Source organism: Ooceraea biroi, chromosome 13 (assembly GCF_003672135.1).
Source record: "Ooceraea biroi isolate clonal line C1 chromosome 13, Obir_v5.4, whole genome shotgun sequence".
Lineage (NCBI taxonomy): Eukaryota > Metazoa > Arthropoda > Insecta > Hymenoptera > Formicidae > Ooceraea > Ooceraea biroi.
Genome location: NC_039518.1, coordinates 413,275 through 434,923, shown reverse-complemented (window position 1 = coordinate 434,923; position 21,649 = coordinate 413,275). Strand labels below are relative to the sequence as shown.

The following is a 21,649-nucleotide window of genomic DNA, read 5'->3' as shown; positions in this document are numbered from 1 at the left end:
AACGAATTTAACCGTTACTTTTATCGTTATTTTAATTTTTATCTCTACTCAATAAATCAGCAGAATGAACGCACAGATTCCACTCAGGCAACAGCTCTTTACTTTCAGTTCTTTTCATTAGTTACTAATTAAGTTCTTTTTATTACTTATTAATTTTAGTGTTACCATTTTAAGTAAAACAATGTGCAATTATAAGTGCAAGAGTTTCGCAAAACCAATTTATTATTATTAAAATAATATATATACATATATGTATATATGAATAAAATGTTAACATATATACACAGGTGAAAAATTTGTGTTAAATTTAACAGATATCACATGTCCCAAACGGTCCACATAAATTTTTGTGTTAATTTAACATAATATGGATATGTTAAATGGTGACACTAATATTATGTTAATATTTTAACCCAAAATGAATGCAAGCTGAGAAGTAATTTGAAATAAATTTTGTGTAAAATCAACATATTTTTAATGATAAAATTAACTCGAAAAAAAAGTTATTTTTACATACATCTTTACTCTCAACATAGTTTTCTGTAAATTTTAACAGATAAAACTTGTCACTAATAATACGGAACATATCTATTGTGTAAAATAAAAAATAGGTGCACAATGTGTAATTTTTACACTTTTTTTAGTTGTTTTAAAAATTTAACACTTGAGTTGAATTAACACAACAGCAACATGTTAAATTAACACATGAATGTGTTAAATATTTAACACAAAAATGTTAACCGGCATAGTTTTTAAGAAGAAAACACAAATTTTCCAACTGTGTAAAAATAAAAATAATTACATTTTTTAATCAAGTACATATTTTATTTAAATATTTTATAAAAAAGTAACGAAGCGTTATTTTTTTAAGTAACAATAACGCGTTACTTTTTTGAAGTAACGTTCCCAACACTGCTTGTTTACCATTTATCAGTAAATCTAAAACAATCTCTTTTCACGCAATCGGTTTGCAGGAATGAAACGAAGGCGAATAAACGAATAAAACGCTAACGGACTTGTGCGTTGATGATTGCGGGGTGAAACGACTTTCTTAAATACGCAACCGTAGATACAGAGAAATAGGTGGAGATGCGTCTGCCGTTTATGGGGGTTGCTTATGGCAGTAAAGCGCGCGATTTGATAGGAGCCAATACATTTGAGCTTATCACTTTATCGCCAATGGCTATGCCGTGCTAGTAACACTCCGCGCGCACAGGGGGAGTCAGCCATAAAATACAGAATGAACCCCCTGTCAGGTCGACCGGCATCACTTCACCTCCCCTCCATCACCCGTCGGAACTCATCCCTGGACATTTCGTTCCAGCGGACTCATCCCTCATGGTCTGTCTACGTCTATGCCGCATCGCAATCGATTTTCGCAAACACGCCCGCGTACGCGAGCCCACGAATACTTATGCGCGTGTAATTTCGCACCTGATCAATAAATATATACGGTGTCCCTTACCGCATAACGCTGACTCGGAGATCTTGCCACCAGTTGGATTCTGAAATTGGATTTTCCTCCGCGACCATGTCCGGGAAATCCATTCTCGAGTAACTAGCAATTGAAGGCGAGAAATTTCCGACATGCTGCGCGCCGCGGAAGAGGGAATACACGCCATACTTTCGTTCTACTTCTACCTTTCTTTCAGCTGACTTAACGGATTGATCTATAAATGAAACGCGAAGGCGCTAGGAAGCGCATCGCGATACTTCTTCAAAGGTGACGTGCGAAGAACTACCGTTATCCATTCCCCTCGACGCAATGCCGATAGTATGCGTAATGAAATTTCTTGAAAGAACAGAAATACGTCACGGTACTCACAGCCACGGTTATCCATGAAATCCACTAAAGCACAGATGCTCGCTTTATACGTAAGCGAATTAACAATGGTGTCAGAATATTGATGCAACAAACATCTCGAGTAAATTATTAGCGATGATTCATGACTACATTTACTTTGGCATGGCAATACCCTGAAATTGGAACGACCAATATTACCCAACAGCTTTGATATAGAGGAAATGGCATATCGTATGTCATTGACTGCTCTGGTTTCAAGACATTGATGCATCAAGCTTCGCTAAATTATGATATTACGCAAATGAGACGTATTTATTGGGTCGTCCGGAAAGTTCGTGCCGATTTTGAAGGAAAATTCAAAGGCAACATTTTTTTATGTCGATAAATATTTATTGACTTATGTATGCACCGTTTTGTTTCACAACCTTTGTCCATCTTTCACGCAACTGGAAGATTCCATTCTCCCAGAACTTCTTAGGTTTCTCGGCGAAAAACTCCTCAAGGTGGTTTTTTATGTCGATCAAAGAGTTGAAGTTCTTGCCGCTAAGAGAATTTTGCAAAGATCTAAATAAGTGAAAGTCTGAAGGTGCAATGTCTGGTGAATACGGTGGGTGAGGTGGCACATTCCAGCCAAACTCCAACAATTTTTGTCGGGTAATCAAAGAAACATGAGGTCTGGCATTGTCCTGATGGAACACGACGCCCTTCCTATTAGCTAATTTTGGACGTTTTTCCTGAATCGCTGTCTTTAATTCGTCCAGTTGCGAGCAGTACTTATCTGCATTTATCGTTTGGTTGTGTGGTAGGAGCTCATAATATAGGATTCCTTTCCAATCCCACCAGACACAGAGCATGACTTTTTTTGGACGAAGGCCGGCTTTCGGAGTGGTTAATGCTGGTTCATTTCGCTTACCCCAGGATCGTTTTCGTTCTACATTGTTGTAAATGATCCATTTTTCGTCACCCGTCACTAATTGCTTCAAAAATGGTACGTTTTCGTTGCGCTTGTACAGCGAGTCGCAGATGGAAATGCGATCCATTAAATTTTTTCGACCAAATGATGCGGAACCCATACATCATAGCGACTTACGTAACCAAGCTTCACTACATGATCGTGGACAGTGGTTTTCGATATTTTCAGTATCTCTGCTAATTCACGTGTCGTGTAGCGCGGGTTATTCTCGATCAGTGTCTTGATTTGGTCATCATCAGTAGTAGAGGGTCTGCCCGAGCGTTCTTGGTCTTTAAGGTTAAAATCACCAGCTCTAAACTTAGCGAACCACTTACGTACGGTTCTTTCAGCTAAAGCGCCTTCTCCGTAAACAGAACATATCGAGTTTGTTGCTTGTGAGGCATTTTTGCCTTTCCGGTAATAGAAAAGCATCAAGTGTCTAAAATGTTCTTTGTTTTCTTCCATCTTCAAAAGAGTACAAAACTGACACGAACCAATTTATCTGAAACAACTTTTTTCCTAAAGATGCGTTAAAATGTCACCTTTAAGCATATGTATATAAATCGTATGTTTTCAATAACATTGATATATTCAGACATGTTCCAACGCCATCTATTAAAAATCGGCACGAACTTTCCGGACGACCCAATACATACGTAGCAGTAAACTGTTTAATCTTTGTGTATCTTCACAATTATCCCGACATCGCTTCAACAATTGTCACCTTTTTGCTCCGTACCAGAAAATCGGTATCGGCGAGTACGTGTAAATGACGTTAAAACCGCAACGCGACACGCCACGTTGAAAATTATGGCGCATTCATGTGATCACTAAACATAAAATCTTAAAATTTTATCTGCAATGCACAGCGCGGCCATCAGTCAGTGAATGGAGCACGCGTCAAAAAGAGCGAGACAATGCCTCGTTTAATGCGCGTTTTGGCATAATGGATCCTCGAATCGCGACAACAAAAACCGGAGTTCCTTATTCCGCGCGCGATTTCCCCGCACCCTCTCCGCTCTCCCCGGTCGTGAACGCGCAACACGGAAAATCCGCATATGATCAGGCATTTAACGCGCGTTTCGATGGGTGATCAACTGGACGGCCACTATTCGCAATCAGCGACGAATGTAAATATTTAACGCGGTTATTATACAGACGCGAATAAAATTCGCTTAATTTATTACCCGGCGGCTGGCAAATTGTGAAACATTGATTATTGGTCGAGGGGTTGCCTCGTAATGTATTTCTTCTTCTCTCTCTCTCTCTCACTCTCTCTTTTCCTACCCCTATTCGTGCCGCTCGCAGGCCTGGGGACCCATTTCCGTAAAACACTCACCCGAAGCGCGTAAAAAAGTACCCCAACCGAAAGATGAATGATTATTCTGCATCAAATCTAGCCGCTCGATAGCTCCGCAAAAAATATGCGCCGTAAGACCCGATTCTTCCGATCGATGTAACGAAACGACAATTACGCTTATCTGAAATTGAGCAACATAAACTGCAAAATTAGGATATCGTACACCCACAGAAAAGATTTCTGGACTTAATGCTATTACTCTTTAATCTATCATAAAATAAGATCGCTATAGCGACAATCATATTTATTATTGAAAAGAAGCATATTTTAATCTTGAATAGAAAATTCGAAAATCTACATTAAAATAATCTTGGTGCTATCTCATTAATTTTCTCAGAAGCATTTAGATAAAAATTTGTAGCAAGTCCAAAATATTCGTGATTTAAGAATATTGTGAGATCTAAAAGACATCTTATTCTATTCTTCTAAGAGAATTTGTAGAATCTGCACAAAACGGCCAATATTTATGTGTTGCAATCGAAAATCGGGAAAGTGTTTCTGTTATTTACAATGAATAAGTGCAATACTCTACAAGAAATATTAAAAGGTATGGAAATGTCTTATCTCGAATCTTATTTCTCAAGTAAGTATATTTGTATATACTTACATTTCCATATCTTTTAATATTTCTTGTAGAGTATTGCACTTATTCATTGTAAATCTTTCCCGATTTTCGATTGCAACATATAAATATTGGCCGTTTTATCCGAATAAAGGACGCAGGAGCGCCGAGTCGACGAGCGACCGTGAGAAAATGATGCGTCGACATCGACAAAGCCTACTATAAAGTGGCGCTAATATCAAATTATTCTACATAGAAGAATATATAAGCATAAATGTGTACATGTTACTCTTGTCTCAAGACAGTAAGACAATCTTATTTAATTCGAGAGAGAAGAATAGAAATTACTGATTTAAATTAAAAATTGTTTTATTTTCATATTTCTTATACTTGTAATACGATTGAATTAGTCAAGAATACTTTTCGTCTTGTTATCAGAAATCCTTTCTGAGGGTGCACGGATTAATCGCGATGTAATCATTGATTATCACTTGGTCTTCCATTTTCATACTTACCATTGGCATCGATCATAACTGCAAGCTTGTTTGATTAAACTGTTTTGTCCTCCTGTTTTGTTTAGACATAGTTTACGCGATTACGTGACCAGTGTCTTTTATAACTGGTACACGACGATTGTCGACCCTCTCGCTACACCCACAGAAAAGATTTCTCGACTTAATGCTATTACTCTTTAATCTATCATAAAATAAGATCGCTATAGCGACAATCATATTTATTATTGAAAAGAAGCATATTTTAATCTTGAATAGAAAATTCGAAAATCTAGATTCAAATAATCTTGGTGCTATCTCATTAATTTTCTCAGAAGGATTTAGATACAAATTTTAGCAAGTTCAAAATATTCTTGATTTAGAATATGTGAGATCTAAAAGACATCTTATTCTATTCTTGTAAGAGAATTTGTAGAATCTGCCAAACGGCCAATATTTATGTGTTGCAATCGAAAATCGGGAAAGTGTTTCTGTTATTTACAATGAATAAGTGCAAAAGATATGGAAATGTCTTATCTCGAATCTTATTTCTCAAGTATATTGTACATACTTACATTTCCATATCTTTTAATATTTCTTGTAGAGTATTGCACTTATTCATTGTAAATCTTTCCCGATTTTCGATTGCAACACATAAATATTGGCCGTTTTATCCGAATAAAGGACGCAGAAGCGCCGAGTCCACGAGCGACTGCGAGAAAATGATGCGTCGACATCGACAAAGCCTACTATACAGTGGCGCTAATATCAAATTATTCTACATAGAAGAATATATAAGCATAAATGTGTACATGTCACTCTTGTCTCAAGACAGTAAAACAATCTTATTTAATTCGAGAGAGAAGAATAGAAATTACTGATTGAAATAAAAAATTGTTTTATTTTCATATTTTTTATACTTGTAATACGATTAATTAGTCAAGAATATTTTTCGTCTTGTTATCAGAAATCCTTTCTGAGGGTGCACGGATTAATCGCGATGTAATCATTGATTATCACTTGGCCTTCCATTTTCATACTTACCATTGGCATCGATCATAACTTCAAACTTGTTTAATTAAACTGTTTTGTCCTCCTGTTTTGTTTGGACATAGTTTACGCGATTACGTGACCAGTGTCTTTTATAACTGGTACACGACGATTTTCAACCCTCTCGCTACACCCACAGAAAAGATTTCTGGACTTAATGCTATTACTCTTTAATCTGTCATAAAATAAGATCGCTATAGCGACAATCATATTTATTATTGAAAAGAAGCATATTTTAATCTTGAATAGAAAATTCGAAAATCTAGATTAAAATATTCTTGGTGCTATTCATTCATTTTCTCAGAAGGATTTAGATAGAAATTTGTAGCAAGTTCAAAATATTCTTGATTTATGAATATCGTGAGATCTAAAAGACATCTTATTCTATTCTTCTAAGAGAATTTGTAGAATCTGCCCAAAACGGCCAATATTTATGTGTTGCAATCGAAAATCGGGAAAGTGTTTCTGTTATTTACAATGAATAAGTGCAAAAGATATGGAAATGTCCTTATCTCGAATCTTATTTCTCAAGTATATTGTACATACTTACTTACATTTCCATATCTTTTAATATTTCTTGTAGAGTATTGCACTTATTCATTGTAAATCTTTCCCGATTTTCGATTGCAACACATAAATATTGGCCGTTTTATCCGAATAAAGGACGCAGAAGCGCCGAATCGACGAGCGACTGTGAGAAAATGATGCGTCGACATCGACAAAGCCTACTATAAAGTGGCGCTAATATCAAATTATTCTACATACAAGAATATATAAGCATAAATGTGTACATGTTACTCTTGTCTCAAGACAGTAAAACAATCTTATTTAATTCGAGAGAGAAGAATAGAAATTACTGATTTAAATAAAAAATTGTTTTATTTTCATATTTTTTATACTTGTAATACGATTAATTAGTCAAGAATATTTTTCGTCTTGTTATCAGAAATCCTTTCTGAGGGTGCACGGATTAATCGCGATGTAATCATTGATTATCACTTGGCCTTCCATTTTCATACTTACCATTGGCATCGATCATAACTTCAAACTTGTTTAATTAAACTGTTTTGTCCTCCTGTTTTGTTTGGACATAGTTTACGCGATTACGTGACCAGTGTCTTTTATAACTGGTACACGACGATTGTCAACCCTCTCGCTACACCCACAGAAAAGATTTCTGGACTTAATGCTATTACTATTTAATCTATCATAAAATAAGATCGCTATAGCGACAATCATATTTATTATTGAAAAGAAGCATATTTTAATCTTGAATAGAAAATTCGAAAATCTAGATTCAAATAATCTTGGTGCTATCTCATTAATTTTCTCAGAAGGATTTAGATACAAATTTCTAGCAAGTTCAAAATATTCTTGATTTAAGAATATCGTGAGATCTAAAAGACATCTTATTCTATTCTTGTAAGAGAATTTGTAGAATCTGCCCAAAACGGCCAATATTTATGTGTTGCAATCGAAAATCGGGAAAGTGTTTCTGTTATTTACAATGAATAAGTGCAAAAGATATGGAAATGTCCTTATCTCGAATCTTATTTCTCAAGTATATTGTACATACTTACATTTCCATATCTTTTAATATTTCTTGTAGAGTATTGCACTTATTCATTGTAAATCTTTCCCGATTTTCGATTGCAACACATAAATATTGGCCGTTTTATCCGAATAAAGGACGCAGAAGCGCCGAGTCCACGAGCGACTGCGAGAAAATGATGCGTCGACATCGACAAAGCCTACTATACAGTGGCGCTAATATCAAATTATTCTACATAGAAGAATATATAAGCATAAATGTGTACATGTCACTCTTGTCTCAAGACAGTAAAACAATCTTATTTAATTCGAGAGAGAAGAATAGAAATTACTGATTGAAATAAAAAATTGTTTTATTTTCATATTTTTTATACTTGTAATACGATTAATTAGTCAAGAATATTTTTCGTCTTGTTATCAGAAATCCTTTCTGAGGGTGCACGGATTAATCGCGATGTAATCATTGATTATCACTTGGCCTTCCATTTTCATACTTACCATTGGCATCGATCATAACTTCAAACTTGTTTAATTAAACTGTTTTGTCCTCCTGTTTTGTTTGGACATAGTTTACGCGATTACGTGACCAGTGTCTTTTATAACTGGTACACGACGATTTTCAACCCTCTCGCTACACCCACAGAAAAGATTTCTGGACTTAATGCTATTACTCTTTAATCTGTCATAAAATAAGATCGCTATAGCGACAATCATATTTATTATTGAAAAGAAGCATATTTTAATCTTGAATAGAAAATTCGAAAATCTAGATTCAAATAATCTTGGTGCTATCTCATTAATTTTCTCAGAAGGATTTAGATAGAAATTTCTAGCAAGTTCACAATATTCTTTATTTAAGAATATCGTGAGATCTAAAAGACATCTTATTCTATTCTTGTAAGAGAATTTGTAGAATCTGCCCAAAACGGCCAATATTTATGTGTTGCAATCGAAAATCGGGAAAGTGTTTCTGTTATTTACAATGAATAAGTGCAAAAGATATGGAAATGTCCTTATCTCGAATCTTATTTCTCAAGTATATTGTACATACTTACATTTCCATATCTTTTAATATTTCTTGTAGAGTATTGCACTTATTCATTGTAAATCTTTCCCGATTTTCGATTGCAACACATAAATATTGGCCGTTTTATCCGAATAAAGGACGCAGAAGCGCCGAGCCACGAGCGACTGCGAGAAAATGATGCGTCGACATCGACAAAGCCTACTATAAAGTGGCGCTAATATCAAATTATTCTACATAGAAGAATATATAAGCATAAATGTGTACATGTTACTCTTGTCTCAAGACAGTAAAACAATCTTATTTAATTCGAGAGAGAAGAATAGAAATTACTGATTTAAATAAAAAATTGTTTTATTTTCATATTTTTTATACTTGTAATACGATTAAATTAGTCAAGAATAGTTTTGGTCTTGTTATCAGAAATCCTTTCTGAGGGTGTGAAACGTGCGCCACTTGTGTCGTCAACGTACGTAGGAACAGGAAGCCTCTACGAGCATGTACTAATCGCTTACGTACCACGTACTGGCTACTTGACGACTCTATTAGCACGATTATACACCGCCACCGGGTTACCGTATGCCGTGGTTTAGTGCATCCGTGTATGCATATCGATTCTCGCACCTACTATGCGACCAGGATGCGCAGAGTAGTCAGCGGAAGAACGATCATCGCGGAAAGCCGTAAAATATATCTGTACATAGAAGTGCACTTTGTGCTTGGCTCGCCTCGGTCGGTCTTTACAAGCGCAAGACGCGATGTTGTTTTCTCCGTTGCTTCGCAAATCACGTTTTAACTCTCCTGATTTCTGCAAAAGTTCCTTTGCGGTGGCGGCGGCGGCGCACCAAAGCAGAAAGTCTAAGACGTCTACGCTGAAACAAAAACTCCGTCTTATGTTTCATCTGCAGATCTACGCAGAAGGCAGGAACTTGCGACACAAAGTGTCGGTTTTAGGGTACAGGATGTTCCAGGAACGCCACTTGTGGGAAACCGACTGACCTACCGGTCAATTGTCCATCCGGCATACATTCGAAAGGCACGGCCAACCCTTTCCCGGGGTTTCTCTAATCTATTCGAGCCGCGCGAACGTGGCACGGGTTAGCTCCCCATTCACGCGCGGGGAGCTCGTGGCGGCTACAATAGTCCACGTTCCCCAGTTCTGCCAGAGCCATCCGACTACGGTTATCTAGGCAAATCCTCGAGTGAAATACTGGTAGGTAGGTTTCATTGAGCCCTCGCCAGCGAGCAATTTCGCCGCGGCATTGACTGCGCGTCTAAGGCGAGTTGGCACTTGGCAAGTTGAATTGGCAGGAAGCCCGACGCCGCTTAACTCTCCTTTCAATGAGATTATCGCCGGTTATACCGGGCCTCCTCCTCCTCCTGCCGGCCGAGGTCCGACTTCATTCGCATTGTCGTGGCTACCGGTTACCGGTGACGATTCATAAACGCGACCGGCGAAACGCAGGGCTGACCGTGCGGAGAAGGGTCTCCGAGTGCCTCAAGTGGCTGATCGACACGGCAGTGTCCCCTACCAGCCCGGAGAACCGCCGAGAATGTTCCTCGAGAAGATTTCGTTCCTCGCAAATCGCGCGACCCCGCCGCGAAGTATCACCGTTGATCGCAATTAGCGCGTGTCCTCGCTCGCTTGCGGAGGAACCGCGTTGTGGAGGAGCCAATTAACGGCGGCTACGAGCACCGAGTATCGGGATAATCGAGTGCCCTCCGAGACTTTTACACGAGCCCGTGGACCGCGAGTCCTCTCGAGGATTTCTCCAAGCGGCTTCGGAATCTCTCTCTCTCTCTCTCTTCGTATCTCGCCACGCACGTGCTTTCCATTATTCGTCGTTAACACACTTTCGAGCGTTCTAACGACAGGCTGTCGGCGTATGCCAAAGGTTGCGCGTGAAACGGCTCTAATGGAGACCGAGTCGGACTAGCTGGCAGCCAGTTACCGCGAGCTCCCGCGAGCGTTTAACGCGTTTAGCATCGGTTTAGCGTTCAGCGGCCAACTGACCGCGTAATCATCGGCGTCTGAGCCGGAATAATGCCGAGAACGCGTCGGCTAAGTGAATTAGTGGTGCGCGTCCGGCACCTCCGTTTTTCCCTCTCGTCGAGCGCAGGCGCCCTGATGGTTCGCCATTTACGGACGCCGGAACAATGCCCCCCTCGCGCGTATCGATTTTCGCAGCGTCGGTCTCCCGTTCGGCGCGTCCTCTCGTCGCGAGTTGACGCGCGGAACGGGCCGATTTAAAATTTAGATGCGGTCGCGCACGAATATTCAGCAAACTCCGCCTACGGGAATGATCGCCGGGCGCTGTCGCGCTCCCGTCACCGAACACCCGAGCATCGAAATAATTTATACCCCGCGAACTGGGCTACGAGGATATCTCGTGCGATATTCCAAGGCTCCGTCATTAATCAGCGGCCGCGATAAATCGCGCGAGCGCGCAGCCGGGAACTTGAATGCAATCTCGGAGCTTTGACGTGCCCCCATCGCCATGCTTTTAACAAATACTTATTATCATAAGTATCAACTAGTCCGCGCGCGATCCGCCTTATCGTGATGAATGCGCCGAATGGGCTGTCACGATTAATCGATTTAGCGCGATTCGGAGAAGCGACCGACGACTTGGCGGATATATTAACGAGCAGCGCGTCACCGATACCATCGTACACGAGCATTCCGCGAGCATTCACGAATTATAATTGGCCCGTAATTAATGATGCCGCCGTTATTGACAGGTGGGAAACCTCGCCGTGCGCCGCCCTCGCCGCCGTGCTACGCGAGTTACTCGGCTCGGCCGCGCCCCTTGATCTCGTTTCGGGCCCTGCTTATTTTTAGGCCTAATTGCCCAGACGTGTTACGGCATAATCACCGTCACGGTACGACCTGATCGCGCGCGATATCGCGCGGCAATTGCGAATGTTTACGATCGTGCCCGCACCTTCGCGATCGGACCGCCTCTGCGGCGAGCAATTTCGCGCACACCGGTCCTGGTGCGCGCGAGATAAATACTTTTGGTAAGAATTTAATGACATCGCCGTGGCGTAATCGCGTTGCGAGAGAATCGAAATTGCTGCTTGCGCGGTCGCCCAAAGCGCGGTTGCGCAACGGCGCGCTCGATCTGATTTATTGGGTTGGCCAAAAAGTAATTGCGTTTTTTCCAATAGATGGACATACATGTCTTGAAATGTAACTAACTTCATTCTAAACCGCAAATTCATTATGTAGGTTAACAACTCACAGTTCAAGCTTGTTTTACAAAAACAAAGTACACGATTTCGTTAACAATTGTTTGTTTGCCGTCGATTTCAAAATGGAAAATCAAAAAGAGCATTTTCGTCATATTTTGTTTTATTACTTCCGAAAAGGGAAAAACGCTGTGCAAGCTCATAAAAATTTATGTGATGTTTATGGCGAAGATGCTTTAAAACTGCGGCAGTGTCAAAATTGGTTTACTAAATTTCGATCTGCAGATTTTAATGTGAAAGATGCACCACGCTCAGGAAGGCCAATCGAAATTGATGATGACAAAATAAAGGCACCGATCGATTCCAATCGGCGTTTAACGACACGAGAGATTGCTGAGAATCTTAACATATCGAAATCGAGTGTTGAAAACCATTTAAAACGACTTGGATACATTAGCAAGCTCGATATTTGGGTACCACATGAGCTCAAAGAAATTCATCTCACTGAGCGTATTGACATCTGCGATTCTCGTTTGAAACGTGAGGAAAATGATCCATTTTTGAAACGGATGATAACAGGCGACGAAAAATCGATCGTCTACAACAACGTCAAACGAAAAAGATCGTGATGAACCTGCTGAAAGCACTTGAAAAGCAGATATTCACCAAAGAAAGATTATGCTGTCAGTCTGATGGGACTTTAAGGTATTGTGTATTTTGAGCTGCTTGCAAGGAATCAAACCATTAATTCAGACGTGTACTGTCGTCAACTGGATAAATTAAACGATGCCATCAAACAGAAACGTCGAGAATTGGTGAATAGCAAAGGTGTTGTGTTTCACCATGATAACGCTAGACCACGTACAAGTTTGGTCACTCGTGAAAAATTGTTGCAGCTTGGATGGGACGTGTTACCACATCCACCATATTCGCCAGACCTGGCACCATCAGATTACCATTCGTTTCGTTCTTTGCAAAACGCCTTGAATGGTAAAACCTTTACTGCTGATGAGGATATGAAATCGTTGTTGGAATTGTTTTTTGCTGAAAACGATAAGAACTTTTTTGAGCGCGGAATCATAAAGTTGCCTGAAAAATGGCAAAAGATAATCAAACAAATGGACAATATATTGTTTACTAAAGTTTTTGTTTCCCATGAAAAATTCGCCTTTTATTTATATAAAAAAACGCAATTACTTTTTGGCCAACCCAATATATGGCGAAGATGCTTTAAAACTGAGGCAGTGTCAAAATTGGTTTACTAAATTTCGATCTGCAGATTTTAATGTGAAAGATGCACCACGCTCAGGAAGGCCAATCGAAATTGATGATGACAAAATAAAGGCACCGATCGATTCCAATCGGCGTTTAACGACACGAGAGATTGCTGAGAATCTTAACGTATCGAAATCGAGTGTTGAAAACCATTTAAAACGACTTGGATACATTAGCAAGCTCGATATTTCGGTACCACATGAGCTCAAAGAAATTCATCTCACTGAGCGTATTGACATCTGCGATTCTCGTTTGAAACGTGAGGAAAATGATCCATTTTTGAAACGGATGATAACAGGCGACGAAAAATCGATCGTCTACAACAACGTCAAACGAAAAAGATCGTGATGAACCTGCTCAAAGCACTTGAAAAGCAGATATTCACCAAAGAAAGATTATGCTGTCAGTCTGGTGGGACTTTAAAGGTATTGTGTATTTTGAGCCGCTTGCAAGGAATCAAACCATTAATTCAGACGTGTACTGTCGTCAACTGGATAAATTAAATGACGCCATCAAACAGAAACGTCGAGAATTGGTGAATCGCAAAGGTGTTGTGTTTCACCATGATAACGCTAGACCACGTACAAGTTTGGTCACTCGTGAAAAATTGTTGCAGCTTGGATGGGATGTGTTACCACATCCACCATATTCGCCAGACCTGGCACCATCAGATTACCATTTGTTTCGTTCTTTGCAAAACGCCTTGAATGGTAAAACCTTTACTGCTGATGAGGATATCAAATCGTTGTTGGAATTGTTTTTTGCTGAAAAAGATAAGAACTTTTTTGAGCGCGGAATCATGAAGTTGCCTGAAAAATGGCAAAAGATAATCAAACAAAATGGACAATATATTGTTTAATAAAGTTTTTGTTTCCCATGAAAAATTCACCTTTTATTTATATAAAAAAAAAACGCAATTACTTTTTGGCCAACCCAATAACTTCATCTCTCCTCCTCCTCCTCCTCCTCCGTCAACGATTTGGATAGGCCTATGTGTACGCTTGTCCAATAAAAGATGTATAACCTGGGGTTTCTTCTAATATTTATTGATCATCTTCATTCAGGAGATCTGCGCGCTCATGAGCGGATCGAACGAGCGGTGAATTACAGATGCTTGCATGGAAAAGATTTATTTTTCAAAAAAGCGCGATACACGTTACAGTGCGTATCGACGAGGGACAACGATTATAACTATCGTATATGGTGTATACTCGCCTAAAGTCGATTGATATCGGTAAATAATTTAGTAAATTCCGTTAATATCACAACACATTACCCCCTCACTTGATCTCGTACGTGTCGAGGTTCCCCTTGCGCCTCCTCGTGGTGAACCAGTCGGCCGTGTGGTTTATCGGGCCGATGGACCGCTTCACGTTCGCTCGATACTCGTCCTCGTACGCGGTGAGATACAAGTTCTTGAGGAATATTTGATTATCCAGCTCGGAGAGCGGCAAGAATCGCTTCGAGCGGCTCTGCTGTTGCGCTTGCAGCTCGTCGAAGGTGAACTGTTTTGATTTAGCATCGTCGATGGACTCGGACTGGGCCGGTTTCAGCGACAGGAGTCTCCTCTTCTGGCGCGGCGCGCCTCCGGTGTCCTCCGACGCGTTCCGTATCCGCTTGCTGCGGTGCTTGGGCGCCCCCTCTTTGGCTGGAATCTCATTGTCCAGCGCGGATACCTCGCTAGTTGACACCGTCGTCGACTGATTATCACGCGGCTCGGTCACTTTCGGAGTCGCCACGGTCGTGCTGGACGACTCGGCGACGGCCACGCTCTCCTCATTCGTCATGTTCAACCTATTCTCTATGATATGTTTGAAAAACGCGTACATCTCGCCGATCGTGAAGGTCGTGCCGTTCCTCACGGTGAACTTGTCGATGTTCATCTTTTTGATCAGCTCCTCGGTCGCGTTGCGCGCCTCCAGCATCGACAGCTTCTCGGTCACGTAGCTGTTGACGAACTCGTAGAAGCCCTTGTAGTAATTCTTCCGGTGCTTCTTCTTGTCCTTCCGCTTCTCAGCGTGCGACAGACCCTTCCGTTTGGCATCCTTCCGATTCTGCTTTTCGTTCCAGCGTATGGACTTGTTGTAGAATCGCATAATGCGCTCGAATTCTCGCTTCAGCTTGATGAACTCGCGCTGATTGCGAATCTCGAAGTCGGAACGGCCGCGACTGCCGTTCCGTCGCGACTCCGCCAGGTCCACGTGAAAGAAGTTCTTGCTCATCGCGTTCAGCAGATCGTGCATAGTGTTATTATTGCTGGAGTTATTTGGCTGCCGAGCGTCCATACGCTGCAGCTTCCGGTATACCATCTTGAGGAAATCGATCATCCTCTCCTCTCGCAGACGGGACTTGTTGCCGTGATTCGCGTGCGGCTTCCAGGCCGCTGCGTTGCTATTGTTCTGATGATTGATGGTGATCGCCAGCTTCGCCTCCATCTTGTGCTTGGCGTGCTCGCGACTTCTGTTCATCTCCATGTGCAGAAGCTTCTTACCCACTTTGCGGAAAAACTCGATGAATTTTCTGAAACATTAATGTCCAATTTCCATTTTAAATGATCATCTCTTGACTTGTAAAAATAGGATGTTTTAGAGGAAATCTGTTCATGTAGACAGAGCATAAATTGCGATTCAAATCACTTTAATCGTTTACATGCCAACGCTCGCGACATACAAATTCTTACTTGTAATTCGGGGTGGCGTCGTCGTCATCGTCATCCACCGATCTGCGCCGCCTGCTCCATCTGATTCTCGGGTGCTGTCCAAGAATGCACTTGGGCAGCTCCTTCGGACTCCACGAGCCACCTATGCAGGTCGCACCACTCGGTCCATCGTCGAGCACGTAACCCTTGTCGCAGTCGTACATGATCTGCTTGTTGTTGACGATCTTCTTCACGTACGGCCTGTAATCGTAAACTCCCATGTTGCCCACCAGGAAGACCTTGCCGTTCGGGATGAAACCTGGGAACGGGCAGAACACCTGAACGCAATGCGGTATATCGCCGATCCAGTTACCGTAACGGCACTCCACGGACGTGGAGGCGTTCAGGGGACCACCGCCGACCAGCTCAAAGCCGTCCTTGCACTTGAAGATCGCCCTCATGCCGTGGTCCGTCTTCGGTGCTATCACCATTCCGTTTTTCGGAACCTTTGGCATCTGCTTGCACCGGGCTGGCGAGCAACTGGGCACTATCGACCAAGTGCCGTTGTTGCACAACACCGGGGTGCTATTGGCGGCGAATTCGTAGTTCTGGATGCAGGTGACCAGAAGCCTCTCGCCGTGCTCGACCACGGTGACGTTGTTGATGTGATCCCGGTCGTGGCTGGCTACAACTACTTGGCCGTTCTCGATTTGCGGGACGACGCACGGAGCCAGACACTGCGGCAGTGGATAACGCCACTTGCCGTCCTTCTGGCAGACGGAAGACGTGTTGCCCACCAGCTTCATGTGATCCTTGCAGCGGAAGATTATACTGACGCCCATGCCTGTGCCTGCGATTGCGATAATTTCACGACAACGAAAATACAGCGCGTTATACTGTCTACTTGCTATTGGGTCGTTCGGAAAGTAATTTCGTTTTTCACAAAGAGATGTCGTTAGTCGCGTTCCTCGATACTTAACCTTACTCTAAGCGACAAATTCGTTTTATATTTTGACAACTGACATTTCAGACGTCATTTAGTATCTTATTGTGTTGCGATCGGTCAAGTAATTGTTTTTTGGCATCACATCAAACATGGAAAATCAAAGTGAGCATTTTCGTAATATTTTGCTTTTTTACTACCGAAAGGGTAAAAATGCAGTGCAAGCGAGAACAAAATTGTGTGCCGTGTACGGAGAAGATGTATTGAGTGAACGTCAGTGTCAGAATTGGTCTTCGAAATTTCGTACTGGAAATTTCGATTCGAAAGATGCACCACGTTCAGGTCGGCCAATTAAAGCTGATGACGAGAAAATAAAGGCTCTGGTGGATGCAAACCGTCGCATAACAACGCGCGAAATTTCTGAAAAGTTAAATTTATCGAATTCGACCGTTTACGATCATTTGAAACGCCTTGGATTCGTTTCAAAGCTCGATATTTGGGTTTCACACAATTTAAAGGAAATTGACTTGATTCGACGCATTACCATCTGCGATTCATCGTTGAAACGTGAAGAAAATGAACCATTTTTGAAGCGAATCATAACTGGAGATGAAAAATGGATTGTTTACAACAATGTTAAGCGAAAACGATCATGGTCCAGGCAAGATGAACCTGCTCAATCGACATCCAAGGCAGATATTCATGAAAAGAAGACCATGCTTTCTGTATGGTGGGATTGGAAGGGAATCGTATTTTTCGAGCTACTACCAAGCAACCAGACGATTGATTCGAAAGTGTATTGTCGTCAGCTGGATGAATTGGATGCTGCCGTCAAGCAGAAGCGACCAGAATTGGCGAATAGGAAAGGTGTCGTATTCCATCACGACAATGCCAGACCACACACAAGTTTGGTCACTCGCCAGAAGCTTCTACAGCTTGGATGGGGTGTGCTACCACACCCACCATACTCTCCTGATCTGGCACCATCCGATTACCATTTGTTCCGGTCTCTACAAAATTCTTTGAACAATGTAAACTTCGATTCAAACGAAGGCGTCAAAAATCACTTGCTTCAATGTTTTGTCAATAAGGAGAAGGGCTTCTATGAGCGTGGAATCTTAAAGTTGCCAGAAAGATGGCGAAAGGTAGTGGAACAAAATGGCCAATACATCACTGAATAAAATGTATTCTAAATATGAAAAAACCGCCTTTCATTTTTCCTTGAAAAACCGAAATAACTTTCCGAACAACCCAATATATATATATTGGGTCGTTCGGAAAGTAATTTCGTTTTTCACAAAGAGATGTCGTTAGTCGCGTTCCTCGATACTTAACCTTACTCTAAGCGACAAATTCGTTTTATATTTTGACAACTGACATTTCAGACGTCATTTAGTATCTTATTGTGTTGCGATCGGTCAAGTAATTGTTTTTTGGCATCACATCAAACATGGAAAATCAAAGTGAGCATTTTCGTAATATTTTGCTTTTTTACTACCGAAAGGGTAAAAATGCAGTGCAAGCGAGAAGAAAATTGTGTGCCGTGTACGGAGAAGATGTATTGAGTGAACGTCAGTGTCAGAATTGGTCTTCGAAATTTCGTACTGGAAATTTCGACTCGAAAGATGCACCACGTTCAGGTCGGCCAATTAAAGCTGATGACGAGAAAATAAAGGCTCTGGTGGATGCAAACCGTCGCATAACAACACGCGAAATTGCTGAAAAGTTAAATTTATCGAATTCGACCGTTTACGATCATTTGAAACGCCTTGGATTCGTTTCAAAGCTCGATATGTGGGTTCCACACAATTTCAAGGAAATTGACTTGATTCGACCCATTACCATCTGCGATTCATCGTTGAAACGTGAAGAAAATGAACCATTTTTGAAGCGAATCATAACTGGAGATGAAAAATGGATTGTTTACAACAATGTTAAGCGAAAACGATCATGGTCCAGGCAAGATGAACCTGCTCAATCGACATCCAAGGCAGATATTCATGAAAAGAAGACCATGCTTTCTGTATGGTGGGATTGGAAGGGAATCGTATTTTTCGAGCTACTACCAAGCAACCAGACGATTGATTCGAAAGTGTATTGTCGTCAGCTGGATGAATTGGATGCTGCCGTCAAGCAGAAGCGACCAGAATTGGCGAATAGGAAAGGTGTCGTATTCCATCACGACAATGCCAGACCACACACAAGTTTGGTCACTCGCCAGAAGCTTCTACAGCTTGGATGGGGTGTGCTACCACACCCACCATACTCTCCTGATCTGGCACCATCCGATTACCATTTGTTCCGGTCTCTACAAAATTCTTTGAACAATGTAAACTTCGATTCAAACGAAGGCGTCAAAAATCACTTGCTTCAATTTTTTTTCAATAAGGAAAAGGACTTCTATGAGCGTGGAATCTTAAAGTTGCCAGAAAGATGGCGAAAGGTAGTGGAACAAAATGGCCAATACATCACTGAATAAAATTTATTCTAAATATGAAAAAACCGCCTTTCATTTTTCCTTGAAAAAACGAAATAACTTTCCGAAGAACCCAATACATTTTACGTTCGCTTCTATCTAGCTTCGAACCCTCTAAGCAACACACCAGACTCTATTTTCTCGATCCAACCGTTATACAGCACACCGGGCAAGCCGCAGTTGATCTCCTGGCAGCTGGGCGTCTTTCCAGTCCATTTTTTGTCAGCGCCGCAGCGCCTGGTCGCTGCGCCCACGACAGTGTAGCCGTACTTGCACTCGTACGACACGATGGAATTATACGCGTAGGAGGTGTAGACGGCCTTGCCGTTGACTGGATTCTCCGGCTTTGGGCATTGCACGGACTTGACCTGCACGGGACATCAAGCACGTCTAAGAGAAGCGCACTACCTCTCCAGAGAAAGAGTTTACGCTCGGATTGTCGCTTGAATCTCTTACTTGAACGCACTGCGGCAGCTCCTTCGGGGTCCACGTGCCGTCCGCCAGGCACAGCTTCTCTGTCTTGCCGACCAGCTCGTATCCATCCGAGCAATGATACGACACGCGACAATCGTACGTATAACACTCCCCTTGAAGGCAGAATCGGTAAACGATCCCTTGCGTGATATGCTAAACTAATCGACTAATCGAACCCGCCTGTCTACTAATCAACTTACCAGCATGCCACCCATTCGGAATGCCCGGCGGCGTTTCGCAGCTCTGCGGCTTGCACGTGATATCCGGCCCGTACCAACTGGCAGCCCCTTGCATCAGTAGACACTTGGCCTTCTTCATCCCCGTGGTTACGTATCCGTGATTGCAGAAGTATTCCACCGTGTTGTTGAGATCGAAAGTCGTCTGCTCCGGTAGTGCGTTGTGATGCGCGTTCTGGACCTTCGGCGGCTGCGAGCAGAAGGTGCTGGAGTCCTTCTTGCAAGACGGGGTCGTCCCAGTCCAGTGGCCATCCGCGCGGCACGTTCTTTCGGACAGGCCGACCGTGTAGTAGTCAGTATCGCAGGCGTAATGAGCGCGATCGCCAAAGAATCTGCCGGTGACCGTCATCGCGCCGTGCTCAATATCGCTGAGCGGCGGGCATTCGCGTTCCGGCTTGATGCACGACATTCCGCAGACCCCGTCGCATCGGCACTTCTTCTTCTTGCTCTTGCAGTCCTCGTCGGTCGAGCACTTCCGCAGACACTTCTGGCCGATCAGTTCCGCTTGCTCCTCGTCCCTCGGGCACTGAGCGGACGGCGAGTTCCGCGGGTTCTTGTAGATCCGGCCGTCGTCGTCGACCTCGAGCTTCGGGTCATCGTCGTCATCGTCGTCATCGTCCTCATCCAAATCATCATCGTCGTCGTCGTCGTCGTCGTCGACGGCCGCCTGCTGCCGGAGCTTCGACTCCGACGCGAGGAACTGGGCGCACAGCAGCAACAACAGCACGATCGCGCTCGGCCTCATCCTGGTCGAGAACGGATCCCGGGGATCCACTGACGGAGGTTCACTCTGGAGTAAGCGGACGAAGACCAAGTATCGCGTTGACGGTCGGGTCGCGCACAAGTTGGACCACACGGCACACCACCAGACACCGGGGGACGTTTACATGACCGCTCGACCGCCCGAACTGACCGCGTCACTCGGGTAGAGCCTGCCGTAGGGAGCCGCAATCTCCAGGTGCGCACGATCGTACATCGACGTGCAGCGTACCGCAGTTCCCGCTCACAGCACCATGGAAGTCATCTCCGCGCCGCTGCCGAGGACGACGTTGTTGCACCCGCGAAGCGCGACTATTAATCGAGTCCGCCTCTTCGGCGTCCGGGAGGATTAGGGACTCGGTGCTCCTCGTCGGTCTCCCTCGGCGGAGTGCCCTCTCGCTCGTGCCGGGAGCCTGCACTCGCCTCCTCTCGCTCTATCCTGGGCGCTTTTTTCCTTATTGTACGGACTGCGGTCCCCCGCTGACGGGAGTTCGCGGATATTCGCGCATCTCGCCGCGCGCATCCAGCCTGTTCAATACATCTCCTGGTTTCCCCAGCTTCCAGCAGATGGCGAGGAGAAACGCGCTGATGAAGGCAACGGGGCTGCGCAGACACCCCGGCAGCCAGCTCTCCGCTCCTCTTCGTGGTCCTCGGGTGCGAGGACGCGTACGGCGTATGAAGGGAGCGTATCGCGTTTATCTCTTCGAGTTTTGATACTCGATTCATGCGGAAGATGGAACGGAACTGTAACTCTCTCTCTTTCTCTCCCGATCTTTAGGTCGTTAAAGTTACAGCCGGAGAAATCACGAATTATCCCTAAAGCGGAGAGCTTCCACCATGTAATCAGCGACTGCTAAACTTT

The 21,649-nt window shown here is 43.0% G+C and overlaps 2 protein-coding genes across 3 annotated transcripts; both read right to left on the bottom strand.

Moving 5' to 3' along the window:
- Positions 1-2,208: 2,208 nt before the first annotated feature.
- LOC113563216 (histone-lysine N-methyltransferase SETMAR-like) lies at positions 2,209-2,484 on the bottom strand (the record flags this gene model as incomplete). The annotated part of the gene is made up of 1 exon (XM_026974568.1): positions 2,209-2,484. A coding segment is annotated over one exon (276 nt), but the record flags the coding sequence as incomplete, so codon positions are not given.
- Positions 2,485-14,286: 11,802 nt separating this feature from the next.
- Positions 14,287-21,205, bottom strand: LOC105281865. Of its 2 annotated transcripts, XM_011343397.3 has the most exons (5): positions 19,993-21,204; positions 19,775-19,905; positions 19,446-19,686; positions 15,942-16,749; positions 14,287-15,781 (listed from the first exon to the last, which is right to left on the bottom strand). In XM_011343397.3, exons 1-5 carry the CDS (start codon positions 20,771-20,773, stop codon positions 14,542-14,544), a joined length of 3,201 nt encoding a protein of 1,066 aa, XP_011341699.1. In that variant the 5' UTR covers positions 20,774-21,204; the 3' UTR covers positions 14,287-14,541. The 2 variants fall into 2 exon arrangements, with proteins under 2 accessions (XP_011341699.1, XP_011341700.1); XM_011343398.3 differs by lacking the exons at positions 19,446-19,686; positions 19,775-19,905 and having other exon boundaries at positions 19,993-21,205.
- Positions 21,206-21,649: the final 444 nt, after the last annotated feature.

Coding starts and splice junctions, on each gene's coding strand:
- LOC105281865 (XM_011343397.3), bottom strand. CDS start 20,773: ATGAGGCCGAGCGCGATCGTGCTGTTGTTGCTGCTGTGCGCCCAGTTC. Junction 19,906..19,992: donor TCCGAATGGGTGGCATGCTG/GTAAGTTGATTA, acceptor TCTGCCTTCAAG/GGGAGTGTTATACGTACGAT. Junction 15,782..15,941: donor GACGCCACCCCGAATTACAA/GTAAGAATTTGT, acceptor TTAATGTTTCAG/AAAATTCATCGAGTTTTTCC.